Source organism: Coffea arabica, chromosome 6e (genome assembly GCF_036785885.1).
Source record: "Coffea arabica cultivar ET-39 chromosome 6e, Coffea Arabica ET-39 HiFi, whole genome shotgun sequence".
In the NCBI taxonomy this organism is placed as follows: domain Eukaryota; kingdom Viridiplantae; phylum Streptophyta; class Magnoliopsida; order Gentianales; family Rubiaceae; genus Coffea; species Coffea arabica.
The window spans coordinates 52,452,956-52,467,327 of NC_092321.1; the positions used below are offsets into that span (position 1 = coordinate 52,452,956).

The following is a 14,372-nucleotide window of genomic DNA, read 5'->3' on the forward strand; positions in this document are numbered from 1 at the left end:
AAATTTATCAACAAAAAGCAAAGTAGAATGGTTTCAATTGGTATGGGGCACAGGCTCCATTCCAAAGTTGATGACTAAGGATAGCTTCTACAATAGGGAATTGCAAAATCTTATCTAGTTGTATGCTATGTGATCTAGTAGATGAAACCTTGAAGCATTTATCTTTTGATAGTGTATTTTCTTGATGTGTATTAGGATAAAAGGTGCAGAAACTAATTTTTTTTTTTTTTTATATATATACAGAGAGCCTTTACCATGGAGTCATGAAATGTGATAATGGTGCAATCACTCTGATGAGGAGTCCTTTGGTGCCAAACTCAAAAAATTAGTGCTATCTCTAATTGTGTGGTATTTATGTAAGAGAGAAATAGGAGAGCGTTTCAACATTGTGCTATAAGTACTATTAAGATGAATCGTAATATTGGAAAAGTCATTCAGTTTTATGTGGTATTATGGCCCAAAGCGCCACGCACTTAGGAGAATTGGCAGCTAGTATTGGAGTAGGGATTACCTTAGGAATGCTTACTTGATTTAGTCATCCAGTTGTAATAGCTCTCCTTTTCTGCTATAATATTCAAATAGAATTTCTATGTTTTGAGTTTTGAGATTTTAATCAATAGCTTCGGGTATCTAGAATTGTCTCCTTAATTTTCATTTTATTTCAGATTGGGGATTTGGTAGAATTTCAAATTAGAGACTCAACACATACACAATAGATTATTGAAGATTTGATTGTTTTGTTGTGTATAATTGATTTAAATACATTTGATAGAAATTCTTTTGTTATTGGAAGAGTTCAATTGTAATTTGATATAACATTTGACTACTTATAATTTGTAATCAATATATGAGTAAAAAAAGAATTTCTGGATTGTAAAACGTGATATTTTAGCGTATTTGTCCATTATATCAATGTTGCATCCATGTTTGAGGTGGAGTTTTTTGCTATGGGAAAATTAAATAGATAAAGAAGGAAGAAATAGAGATAGAATAGCATTCATAACACCTTATATAATTGCATTTACATGACAAACTCACTTGTAAGTTTTATTTATGCTTTCCATATTTTCTCCTAGAAATTATAACCACATATTACTTCTATTAAAGAATAGAAATGACATTCATTGATTCTCAAACAAATATTGTAGACTATATATTTGAAATAACTTGCTTCCTAGATTTTGCATAAGCATGAATACGCCATATGATTTTTTTTCAATATATGAGGGGAAAGATAATCGGCTGCTGAGGTTGACAATTTTTTAGCAGGAATAAGAATCTGTGTCTTTCCTGAGGCAATCCTCATCTCGGCAACATTATTGTAGAACATATTCATAGTTGTGGCTACAAAAACATCACTATGCATGCAAAGGTAGAAGTCGATGAACTTTTCATACTCAAAATTTCCCGAATCAAGGTATCTTGCCTTGAGATCAATAGGCATTACTGCATCCTGTTGTACAATTCAAGATAGTTAGTATTAACTACAAGATCAAAGTAAGTGAAAGGACAGCTAGATATACCAAGTGGTTGATGTTATATAAGAGATACATGATATATGAGCTTGCATTGCAATTTGTGCTTAAGAGAAGAACTAGGAAAGGAAAATTTTCAGTATACTTCTTTACCTCTTTCTATTGTGGCCACGTTTATGTTCTTCTAATTGGTATATGTTGCATATCTATGAACTTGTATTATGTATGTTAGTATGTCCTTTTGCGTGCAGATATATATGTAAACGTATATGCATGTGCGCACATAGAGACACAATTACTTATTTATTTACTAGTTATAGATATTTATTTACCATCATTGATTGAACTTGAATGTATTTCTAATAAATAAAATTATTCATAAGCAGCTTTACTCAATAGCATCAAATTATCCACAAAATAAAGAGATGGCAATAAGGACATTTGCTAACAAATCAATTCTTATGGTATTGAAATTTAGTTTGTTTGGTATATTTGTTTAAGGTAAATATTACATGACCCACGATCAAAATTTCATCTTTTGAACATTTGTACCTAACCTTACAACTTTGATATTTATACTTTTTTCTTTAAAGTCATTTAAAAATACTTGGTCATATATCTTCATTTAAGTGCAAATAAATAAGAAAACCTCTTGGTTTAAAACTTCTATTACTTTCACTTAAGTTTTGCATCATGTGCTGACGTTTCATCTAGTTTATTAATGTTATCTAAAAGTTTCTTTACAATGTCAAAATTACTGTTATAAATTAGGTAAGAAATGAGTATTTTTGTAGTTGAAGTTGCAACAATCACACTAATATTGTTTGCCAATGCTTAAAGGGTGGGTTTCAATATAAAACATTAAAATTGAAAAGGAAGTCCTTATCTGTAAATTTAGATCTAGTGGAATAATCATCAAATCATCTTGTTTCCGGCTAATATATACAAAGAAACCTTCCAACAGTCAAAAAGATGTATCTGTATTCAGTTTATACTCTTTGGACAAAACTAAGAAATAACCCCTCACATCTTAATCCATAAAAAAGATTTCTTTTAAAATTGAACAATTCTATCAAATCGAGTATGATTTTGTGTGTAATAGCATCTACAGTGTCAGGAATATGAATGAATTGGATTAGTAATACGTTGGAGGCTAAATTATTGTTTTGAAATAGAAGACATTCAATGTTTCATTATGCGAACTAAAGAAATAAAAGGTGCATCAATAATACCTGAGAGTATAATAACATCAAATTTATGAGGAAAAACGTCATATTCAGCAATGAGATTTCCAGGTATATAGCAAGGAAACAGAGCTATAGAACTATTGTGTTTTTGAAGACCATCCTATAAATAAATTATTTTTGTAACTTTATATCTAATTAAATAATCTTGTTACAATATATGAGCAAGCTTAATATGGTTGGTAAATATAATTATGACACAATTGTTGTCCAATGACTACACATTGAGAGGAGAATTCAATTCATTGCTACTAGAAAGTTTGTTTTACTGTATGAGTTAATGAAATTGCAAGCAATTTCACAAAATATAAGTATAGAATAAGAAGACAATGAGATAACTCTACATCATGCTTTCAACTACTGAAATCAAGATTTTATGGTTTCAATAGTAACTTGCTTGAGTATGAAGATGTTACCTTGGTAAAGGTATTTGGGAAATATTTTCTCAATGGTTGGAGACTTTCATGCCATTCAGTTTGAGTTAAATAGACAGTTGTGCCTTTTCGAAAACCAATCTTCTCCAAGAATTGACCAATCTCTTCAGCACCATAACAATATTCTTTACTTGTAGTATCATTTCTTTGGCAACTTAACTTATTTTTGAATTCCTCAACCTTCACGTCCACAGTGATAAACTTGCCTGCAGAGGATTTCCAACTTAAGAATCGTAGTGTTCTAACCATTGAGTCCACCAATTCCTTTAATTGTGGCTGTAGATCTAGACTTCCAAACATTGCCACGCATCCATAAGGGTTCAAGTAATCACCAATTTCTTTTGCCTTTGTCAAGTTTGAAGATTGATATTGACTTGTGAGTCTCACTTGTTTTTTCTTCTTAAGTATAGGTTCAATGTGTGCACTAATGAATTTTTCCGTAACCCTTTCAGGAACCTTCACAATAATGACCTTTTCTCCTACTTGTTGATTAATAGGATCCTTAACTACTTGGACGACACCATCTAAGCTTGTTGTAAACTTCTGAGGGTCATAAATTTCTCCAAACACCCTGAAATGATTTAATATATGAGCTTAGAGAGATTTCTGGATAAAGGATGAAGAATAATAGGAAAGAAAAATGTAACGATAGAGGCAATAAATTAACTAATAATTCTCATAATATCAAGAAATCAAATATTAATCTGGTTGAAACAAACATTAATACATGTATTTGAAAAATTAAGGGTTAATTTCCTTTTAATCCTTCAAAGTGATAAATGATCCCTTACATTGAATATGTTACAATTCACTCCTGCAGAGTAAGAAATTTGACTCATTCGATATTTAAACCAACACTGTAATTATATAACATCTCATCCAATAAATAGGACTCAATTGCAAATTAAGAACATGTCTAAAAGTTTTTTTTTATTATTTTGGATGTTATACTACTTTAATTTTTCTATTTTCTTTATTCTTTGTCTTCCATTTATTCTCCATACCTATTCTCCCTAATAGATCAATTGCTCCTTGTACAAAAGTTTTTACCCACTCTTATTGACTGAGGTGTAGGAGCTACTATTAAAGTAAATGTTCGAGAAAGGTTCACGGCCAACGTGGCCCAAGTTTTGAATTTGGAAAAGTATATGGTCCATATAGCATGTTGTACATCATTTTCAACCTTATGTATGGGCCTTGCAAAATAGCACCATTAATAGACAAAGGGCATGAAATGATTTATAGCATTACGCCAATGATCTTTGTAATATGTTTAATAAAATGTAAACTACACTGGAATGGTTGCACTGAAAACTATTTATGCCCTCATTTCCAATCTAACTTTTGCCCTCAATCAACTAAATCTCTTACATACCCCTAATCGAAACTCCTACAATAACTTCCACTTCTCATACCACATGTCCTTCTTCAAACCCACCCTCACCCTTTCTAAGCACGTTTTACAAATTCACTAAAGATTCCAAGAAAGAGTTGGTATATAAACACTATATTGAGTTAAGTTGACTTTTAAGAGTAGATATTGGTTTTTCCAACTTATATAAGACTTATCTCATTATATATATATATATATATATATTCAATTTTACTTTTTAGGTAGCAATTGTTTGAATAGCTTTTAATTTTAGAGTTACATTTTTCCTTTCTTGTTTTTCCTTAATTTAGATGTTGCAGGCATAAAAACTTGAATAAGGCTACCTTATGAGACTAAATGGATCTTTTCCACCAAAAAATAGTCAACAAGGTGAGAACTCTTTGCCTATTATGCATCTCATAAGTTACTATTGTTGTAATTTTTTTATTGTTTCTTTTTTCCTATTTTTATATCTGTATTTGTAAAGTTTTGTTCAATGGTTTAGATAGCACTTACTTGTTTCTTCTTTTTGGTGCTAGATTTTCTCATGCATTAGTTAGATATTTTTGACTTGACGCACTTGGTTTAAAAACATAAATTAACACAAGTTTCTTAGTTTGGAAGATTAAATTGGAAATTTTTTTAATTTAAGGGGCTCAATTGAGATTTTGGACTACTTTAATGAACTAAAAGTGAATTAACTCAAGAATTAAATCATCATGAACTTTGATTAGTTTGCATACAATAATATAAGTTTTAAGAAGGGTAAAATCCTCAAAACTCTCCTATGATTTTGCGCAAAGTCAGAGCGTGCCTTATTGTTAACCGATATCAAAGTGAATCCCTTTATGATTTTGACCTACTGGAAAAATGGATGAAAACCATTCAAATTGACAAAAGGATATAAAATATCTAAATTACCCTTTATTGTTTAATATTTTTCATTTTTTCTATGTCATCTTCTTGCTTTCTTTTCTTTTCTATCTTTTCTTTGCCTTTTTTTCCCCTTGATTTTCTAATGAAGTTTGGATGCTATGGTAGAATGGATGGTAGAAGCAGTGGTGTGACCCCCTCCTCTCCCTTCCTCTCCCTCATTCATCCTCCCTCCTCCCTCTTTCTCTTCCTTCTCTTCCCTCCTTCCCTTCCCTCCTCTCCCTCCCCCCAGTTGCCCTCTCCCCCTCTTCCAATCATGACAGATCTGAGGCTAACGGATCTGAGATGAGAGAGGGACGGAGATGGTTGGGGGAAAGGAAAGGGAGGAGGAAGAAGGAGAAAGGAGGCAATGGGGGGAAGAGGAAGAGGGAGATGAAGGAAGGAGAGAGAGACAGAGAAAGTGGGGGAAGGGGCAGTGACAATACTAGGTGGTGGTGGTGGGTGGTGGTGTGTGGTGGATGGTGTGGTGGGTGGAAGAAGAAAATGTAATGGGGTTTTTTTTTTTAATAAGTTGTATTTGTGATTGTCTGTGTTTTTGGAGTTTTTTTTTTTGAGATTATTTTTAGAGTTGTTACTATAGACTTTAGAAACAAAAATAGTTTTTGAAAAAAGAAGTGTAATCCATATAGAGCTAAATTTGGTTTCCTAGAACAATGATATAATATCAATTTAATTTGAAAAGAATTGATAAACATGGATTTTGAGGCAAAAAAAAAAAATCAAGACTAGTTAGATTTTGCACTATCTTCTTCTAGTGGCGACAATAGAGATAACGATTATAGGGGTGGGTACGGGTCGGGTACCCGCTCCTAACAAGATTTGGCTGACCCGACCCTAAAATATCGGGTCAGCTATTTTGCGACCCTAATCCGCTCCTAATATTTTCGGGTACCCGAAAAAAAAGGGCGGGTCATAGGGTACCCGCCCCTAAAAAAAAAATTTTCAATAAAAAATATTTTTCACTTAATATCAACATGTTTTCTAATAAAAAAAAGTATGCTTTCCAATTAACATTGGTAGAGATATTATAATCAAAATTCATACATCACCATTCTCACATATTTCATCCAATAATCAAACCGATTTCATAAATTTAGTACATATTAGAATTATAATATCTAATAGATAAAATGAAGTTTTATGATAATTTTGAGTACATCACCATTCTCACGCATTTCATCCTTCTACAATATAACAAACACAAGGATAATAAGTATATGGCAACTTTTTCAACTTCCTTAAGGATGTTATGGTATAAGATTGCATCCAAAATGAGTCGATTGTGGAAAAAAAATTGAATAGAGCTAATAATTTTTGAAGAAAGTATAACCAAAATAATCTTGAAAAATTTTCCCCAACTTTCTTACATCGTTGGAATAGACCTTGTTGCATTAAAGGTGATGAAAAAGAAAAATAAATTTCTTGCACTAAAATAAAAGGAGACAAATTTAAGAGACACAATTGCAATAAAATAAATAAATAAATGAAAGACACAAATGTTTTAATTATCTAGCTAACAAAAAATTGGAGCTCCAAACACAAATTTTTGATTGAATTGATGAAAAATTTGTACGAAAGATCGATGGAAGTAAAATAAAAATGAAAAACGATGAAAGGGACGAACAATTTTTAGGATAGAGTTTCACAAATTTTTCTTTGTTTTATTCATTTGGTTCAGATTTCACCAAGAATATTCATTTTTTTAGACAAAATGAGGAGAGGCGAATCATATGAGATTAAAATATGAGGTTGTGAACCACTTTACTTACACTTAGGATTAAAAATTATAAAATGATATAATGAACCCTTATTTTTTTAATATTTAGCTAATATATCCTGCAGGTCGGGTACCCGCGGGTTTTAATTTTGCTGATCCGTATCCGTATCCGTTTTTGCGGGTACCTGACCTGCATCTGTCCCTCTAAGAAAAATTGGATCGGATATCCTATTTTTCGGATCGGATCGGATCGGGTTAGTCGGGTTTCAGATCGGCCCGGGTTTTTTGCCCACCCCTAAACGATTGGGAGGAAGCAACAGTGATGGTAGAACAATGGTGATGATGATCCATTCAACCCCAACCCCTGATCTAGCCACCTATCAGTGATGGTTTAGATCTAGTAGACGAAAAAAGAAAGAAAGAAAGAAAGAGAGGTAGAGGAAAAAAGAAAAGAAAAGATGATGTGGAGGATGTTGGTGGTCAACTAGTTATGGTGGAACAAAGTTGGCAGGAGTAAAGAAAGTTAAAAAAAAAAGAAAAGGAAAAGGTAGGGAAAGATAAGAAGATTTTGAAGATTTTATCCTTTAAAAAAAAAATTGCCCAGAATTTGAGCATTTCAAAACATTTTATACCTTGAATCCTAGGTATCCATAAGTATAGGATTTGTTTGGATATCGTCTTATTCGCCAAAAAGGTATTGGTTACATCCAATATTTTTTTTAATTATTTTTTATTTCACATATATCACAATATGAAAAGTGGTACAGTATTATTTAAAAAATATTTTTCAAATTATCTTTAATATATGCTCATACGTATGTGTCTCTGTGTCAATGTATTTTACACTATAGTTTACTTTTGGAAGTAAAGTGACCATGTTAGATCAACTCTATACGTCTCCATTTTGCTAGGATTAATTTTTATTACATTTTTCACTTAAAAGTACTTTTAGAGTAATAGATTTAAATGTATACCACATGTAACAAAAAGAAAAGGATAACCCTTCTCTTTATACAGTACCTACAAAAAAACATAGCTTGTAATTTTTTTCTTAATTTGATGTTACCAACTGTCGTATACATAATGTCGTAATTTGCTACATACATGGACATTCTTAATAATTTCTTAGGAAGATTTGATTTTCAATCTTAGTAATCATCAATGCTTAAATAAAACAAAAATAGATGCTTCAAAATATAGTTAATCATTACTGACCTCTTCTCGCTCACTTTGGCACCTTTTATGTCTGGAAGAACAAGTGTTGCTCCAAGATGCTTGGCTATCATAATTGCATTGGCAATCTAAGATTTACTCAAAAAAGTTATTAGGGGCTCAAAATGTGAAATTTTATTTAAGTGAAAAATCATAAACAGTTGATGTTACTAAACTCCACAGTAGATGAACAAATATGTCTAACTTATCTACGATTTAATCAATAGTATAAGCTTCTGAAAAACTACAAACTTTTTGTATATATAGGTCACTTGGAAGAGTTACCATCTCTAAAAGGCTTTCTTTTGTATGGAGACAAAAAAAAATTAGATTAAATAATAGAAGAAAGGTAGATATATATTTTCCATATACTAAAAGACAGCAAATAACTAAAATTAAGGAAAATAAATCTTTGGGTGTAAAATACAAATAGGCCTGAGTTCACTTACTAAATGACAAGTATAGGCCTTGTACTAGCATTTCCATCTTGCTCTTATTGTCAAAATATCTAGCATACATATTTGTCTATGTATGCCATACCTTTTGAGTGATGTGCTATGTGCATTACAAAATAAAGCCATGCTAGAATTATTGCACGAATCATAATGCTGCGCTGCATGTGTAGGATTAATCAAAGTGATATCTATAATTGAAATTTCATAAACAATTTTAAGCATTGAATTACTCTCTATCATGTTGAACAAAACCATTCAATTGCTCGATTACATTATTAATTCAGGATGGGCCAATACTATACTGATAAAAATACTATCACATCTTCAATTCTATTCTTAGGTTAACTTTACTAATTTAAGAAGAAAATCCATTATGGCTAGAATTGAAAATGTGTGTAACTAGTTGTGTAACAACATTTTTTTTTTTTAGTGTAAGTAGGAGGATTCGAACCCGAAACCTTTTACTTACACTCATTCCCCCCGTATCATCCAATCCATCCCTCCCCCGTGAAACAACTTATTACTGCTGATGTAATATAATCCACTATGCATTTATGTGTGTAATCCACTATGGTGACTTAGCTTAAAGAGTATTACCCATCCAACAAATAGAAAAATTACAAGTGACTTTAAAAATATTTAAACATAAAATGAAGAATTCCATTGGGATAACTTTAAATTGAACTTGAACTTAAATGGGATTTTCAAAATAATAAAACTTAAAAAATTAATAACTAATATATCTTCTATTTTGGGTACACAAACTTCTTACTAACAAAATCATACAAAATCACTTCATACATGACTTGGAGTAAATGAAGGTGAATGCAAAAGATATACCTGCAAGGCATGATATTCAGGACCTTTAGTGAGTGAAAGGGATATATAACCATTTGTTTGCTCACCCTTTTCTAAGAAAGAAAGAAGAACCTAATTAAGATGAAGATAATTTACAAGTACATACATCCGCACACATGCACGCACGCGCGCATATATATATATATATATATATATATATATATATATATATATATATATATATATTTCATATCTTAAATTTAAAGACGTACTCATTTTATATAGTTTTTTCCAGCAAGGTCTCATAGCTTCATCGTCTTCCTTCCATGGGCCACTTGAGCCAGCGAGTTTAACAAGGCTATGCTTTGAAACTTTCAACATACCCTGCTGGATGTCGAAAGACACTGGCATGTCAACCTTCAAAATTGAGAAGCAAAATGGAAAGGCTATCAAAATCCTAATGAGCATACTACTACGTTACTTGATTTTTTTTTTTTTTTTGTAAAGATTATGATGTCAGTAGATTGTTTTCAATTTCTCACCAAAATTGTGTCTAAATTAATTAGAACTAACTTGTCAGCAGCTGGCAAGTGGGTTTTTCCAATGAATTCCAAGGAGGAAACAACTCAGGAGACAGTGATAGAAAGAAAGTGCCTGAATGATAGTGGAATGAATCGCATCTTTGGTAATGAATGGTTTTGGCTAACAAGTATCTTGGAAACACTGCTTAAGAGGAGAATTAAGTGTTAATTTTTTGTAACAAAATAAAATTAATTTGAAAACCTATTTAAATTCAGGATGTGCATTAATTTAGGTGTACTTCAACTAAAATCAATTTTTTGTGCTTGTGTGCGTTTCTGTGTATGGCTCCAAAAATTAGTTGATTTCACTGTCCTGTCATAATATGACAAAAAGAAATTATAAGTGAGTTTTTATAGAAAAAGTTGAGCTAAATTCGGTATGCGTCGATGTATATAGTATGATCCGTTGTGCATTTTATTAATATGATTGCACACATTTAGGAAACAAATATAGTTAATTTGTCACTATCATTTTTGCTAAAAGATTTTTATCTTAAATTTGGTACAGTATTCACAATCAATTACAGTCAACCAACAGTTTTTTAGATTTTAATTTTCTTAATATACTAATCTTGATTACTTAAAATTATGTGATTCCAATGTATTTAGACAAAACCTAAGCAACGCATACGATTTTTTAAAAATATATTTAAATCTTGAATATGGTACAGTCTTCACAATCAATTACAGCCAACCAACAAATTTTTTAGATTTTAATTTTCTTAGTATACAAATCTTGATTACTCAAAATTATGTGATTCCTATATATTTAGACAAAATCTAAGCGATGCATATGTTGAAAAGTCACAAATACAGTTTGGTATTGAGGAAATTCAAACAAAAAATAAATTAGTTTTTTGTAGCAAGAGCCTAATTTTGGACTAAGTGAATAAACATTTGATTATAGTTGAAATGAAATGTGTTTTATATTTTCTTTATTGCCCCTCTGACTTTGGGTCAAACATTCTTTATTTGTTAGAATGATGGCAAAAGACGAAATTTCATGCCATTAAGATTCTATTAATCAGCTTACCTTTTTACGAGGAAAAAATTTAATGTAGAAAGAAAAAACTTATGGTATAAATAAAAGAGAAAAAACTTAGACAAAAAAGTGAAAAGACTAGAAAAAATTGATGAGTCAAAATCTTGACATCTAGCTAAAAATTAAGAAAGCGCAGCCAGGAAACGGCCTACCACACGACATCTAGGACTTGTGTTGGAGGAGATTTGAGCACATCGAGAAAGAATATTACAAGGATCCCTATTTGGGAATGAGAATTGCTTGTGCAGATTTCAAAAGATAAAAAATTTATATAATTAGGAAGGAAAATATGTGACCAGTGATAAATTCATCTCATAATAAAAATTAAGAAAAGTAAAGACACTCAAATCTTAAAACCGAAATTAAGAAAAATAAAGTTTCTCATAGTATATATGCAAGGATAAAATTTGATCCGAGAAAAAATTAATATGTAAATAAAAATCATAAAATACTCCAAATTAGAAGATGAGGAAAATTTTTTCATGAGAGAAACGCTTAATATCGAAATGAGGAAAAACTCAAAAAAAAAAAAGAGAAAGGATTTATAGTATAAGGAAAGGAAAACTATTTTGATGACTAAACAATTATATCTAAATAAAAAAATTATGAAAAATGAAATGACTAAAAATATTAATGCATGAAAAAAATGATGGTATAAGAATCGTAAAATTGTCTATTTATTTTAACAGCCGAAGTGGAATATTCTTATTAGTGGAAAATGTATATTGTTTCCATTCTCCCCGGGGGGGGGGAACACACAAAGTAACCCCCAAAAATAAGGAGGGCAATCTACAATGAAGCCTATATTTTGTAATGCGAGTCAATTTTCCATCAATTAGATGTGTTCTCTTATTTATCAATTTAAGAATCCATTTTTATTATTTATCAGCTTAACTTCTCTTTGGTTAGCTTGAAAACAATATAATAAGAGTGCAATATAGACGCACATAAGGACAAATATCTATATCACGGACTGAGCTAAGGGAGATGACGAGGGGCCCCAACACCCCACGTTCCAAAAAATTTGTGTTTACCCCTTCTATTAAATAGAAAGTTTTTACAAATAATAAATGCTCTGTTTGGATTTCTCAATTTTTAAAAAATAAGTTTTTCATATATAATGTTACAGTAATACACAAATAAAAATAACTCTAAAAACATCACATCCATACAATATATAAAAATAACTCCAAATATACAAAAAAAAATACCACCACCACCACCCATCACTCTCCACCACCCCAACACCCATGACCCTCCCTCTTCTCTCTCTCTCTCTCTCCTCCTTTCTTCCTTCTCATCTCTCTCCTTCTCCCTTCCCTTTCCCCGCCCTCCAATTCCCCCTCCCCTCCACTGATTGCAACCTTCCTGGTCGGGATCAAATCTGATCGCAACTAGAAGGTCCCGGCTAAAAGCCGCAACTCATGGCTTCTGGTCACGACCAAGAAGGTCGCGGCTAGGGTGGTGGCTAGAGTCGCAGCCACCACCCGTGAGTGGTAGAAGGGTTTGGGGTTGAGGGAAAGGAGGGGAGGGGGAGAAGGGAGTAGAAAGAGGGAGGAGGAGGAGGAGGAGGAGGAGCAGGAGCAGGAGAAGGAGGGAGTGGGTGGTGGTGGGTGGTGTAAAGTTAAAAAAAAAATACCCCCAAAAAGTTGTAAATTATAAAAATATCTCAAAAAATATTTTTAATATAACTTTAAAAACAATCCAAAAAACATTTACAGTAAAAGTTTTTCATAAACACAGCTATAATAAAGTTTTTGAAAAACATCCGCAAAAACAGCAAAAAATTTTATCCTGACTCCAACTTATATGTGCTTAAAATTTAACCTTCAAAGTAAATACTTTTGTCATCATATTATATATGTATTTGTTTATCAGTGTATTTTTCTATTTGTAAAACCTTAAGTAATAAATGAAAAAAAATCTTTTTGTACACACTTAACTAATAAAGGTCTCACAAGAAATATTTGAACCTTTTGGTTACACTAAACAAGCAATCCACTCCACTTTATCATATTCTCATGCAGATAAAATTCCTAGAAAGCGTACGTCCACAACCGACTGGAAGCAGAAAAAGATGATGACTTTTTTGTTTTTGTATTTTTTATAACATAGGAGGGCTGAGGAGGCATTTTAATGTTTAAGTTCTTATGAAAAATGTAAGCTTCCGAAAAAGATTATTATAAAAGCGATTTTTACCCAAAGAAAGAACAATAACAATAAAGGGAAAATAATTATAATGTTTCTATATGTTTTCTTGAAATTTCAGAAGGGTGCTGCCATTTGATCCTCTACTCTTTTCTAGGAAAGATTTTGCTAGAAGAGTACTCAAGTAGACCGTTGATTTTGCCTGGCATCTTCAATTGATTTCCAGCTTATCCAAACCGACATAAGAAGTAATAGATCTCATACTATGAAACCTCTAAAATAATTCAGCTCTATTTATCTTGTAATCACCCAACCACTATACAATGGGAAACAGAACCTTTATGCTAAGATGAGTAAATCACAATAAAAGAAAACAATGATGCCACCAACCATACTACCTAATAAGCTAGATTATAGTTTAATCAAAAGATAATAATGTAGTTTAGAATACTTACAAGAAGTGGATCAATGTGGTCTTTCTTGATCATATTTCCAAACATTAAAAACATAGACATGGTGAGAATAGCTGCCACTACTTGCCTCAAGTCCATTGCCGTACTTGGTTTTTCTAACATGCAATTCTCTGATTTTTCGTGTGAGCTTCTGTACTTGTGTTGAACTACAGTTTATGTACTTGGCTTCTGAGCACCGTCAGCAGTCTATTACGTACTTTGTTTGTTTTCGCCGTGGGGTGGAGGAGGAAGACAATTCAACACCGACTAAAGTAGGAAGTAGGAGAGAACAGCAGAGGCTTAAATAAACGACACGACAGTGAAGACCGCTATCAGAATGCATGTGTTTCACTAAAAGTAAGTAGCTTTTTTCACATAAAAATATGTTACGTAAGGGTTACGGTCGGGCTCTTCTCCATTACCTTTTTTTCCCATTTATTTTTTATCTAACATTTTTAATTGATTAAGAATTTTAATATATATATATATATCTAATTTTGTCCTTTTTA

The 14,372-nt window shown here is 31.7% G+C and overlaps 1 protein-coding gene across 1 annotated transcript; it reads right to left on the reverse strand.

The window, feature by feature from the left end:
* Nucleotides 1-973: 973 nt before the first annotated feature.
* Nucleotides 974-14,118, reverse strand: LOC113695048 (protein MANNAN SYNTHESIS-RELATED 2-like). The gene is made up of 6 exons (XM_027214007.2): nt 13,867-14,118; nt 9,913-10,057; nt 9,683-9,753; nt 8,391-8,476; nt 3,136-3,724; nt 974-1,453 (listed from the first exon to the last, which is right to left on the reverse strand). Exons 1-6 carry the CDS (start codon nt 13,984-13,986, stop codon nt 1,175-1,177), a joined length of 1,290 nt encoding a protein of 429 aa, XP_027069808.2. The 5' UTR covers nt 13,987-14,118; the 3' UTR covers nt 974-1,174.
* Between the last annotated feature and the right edge of the window lie 254 nt (nt 14,119-14,372).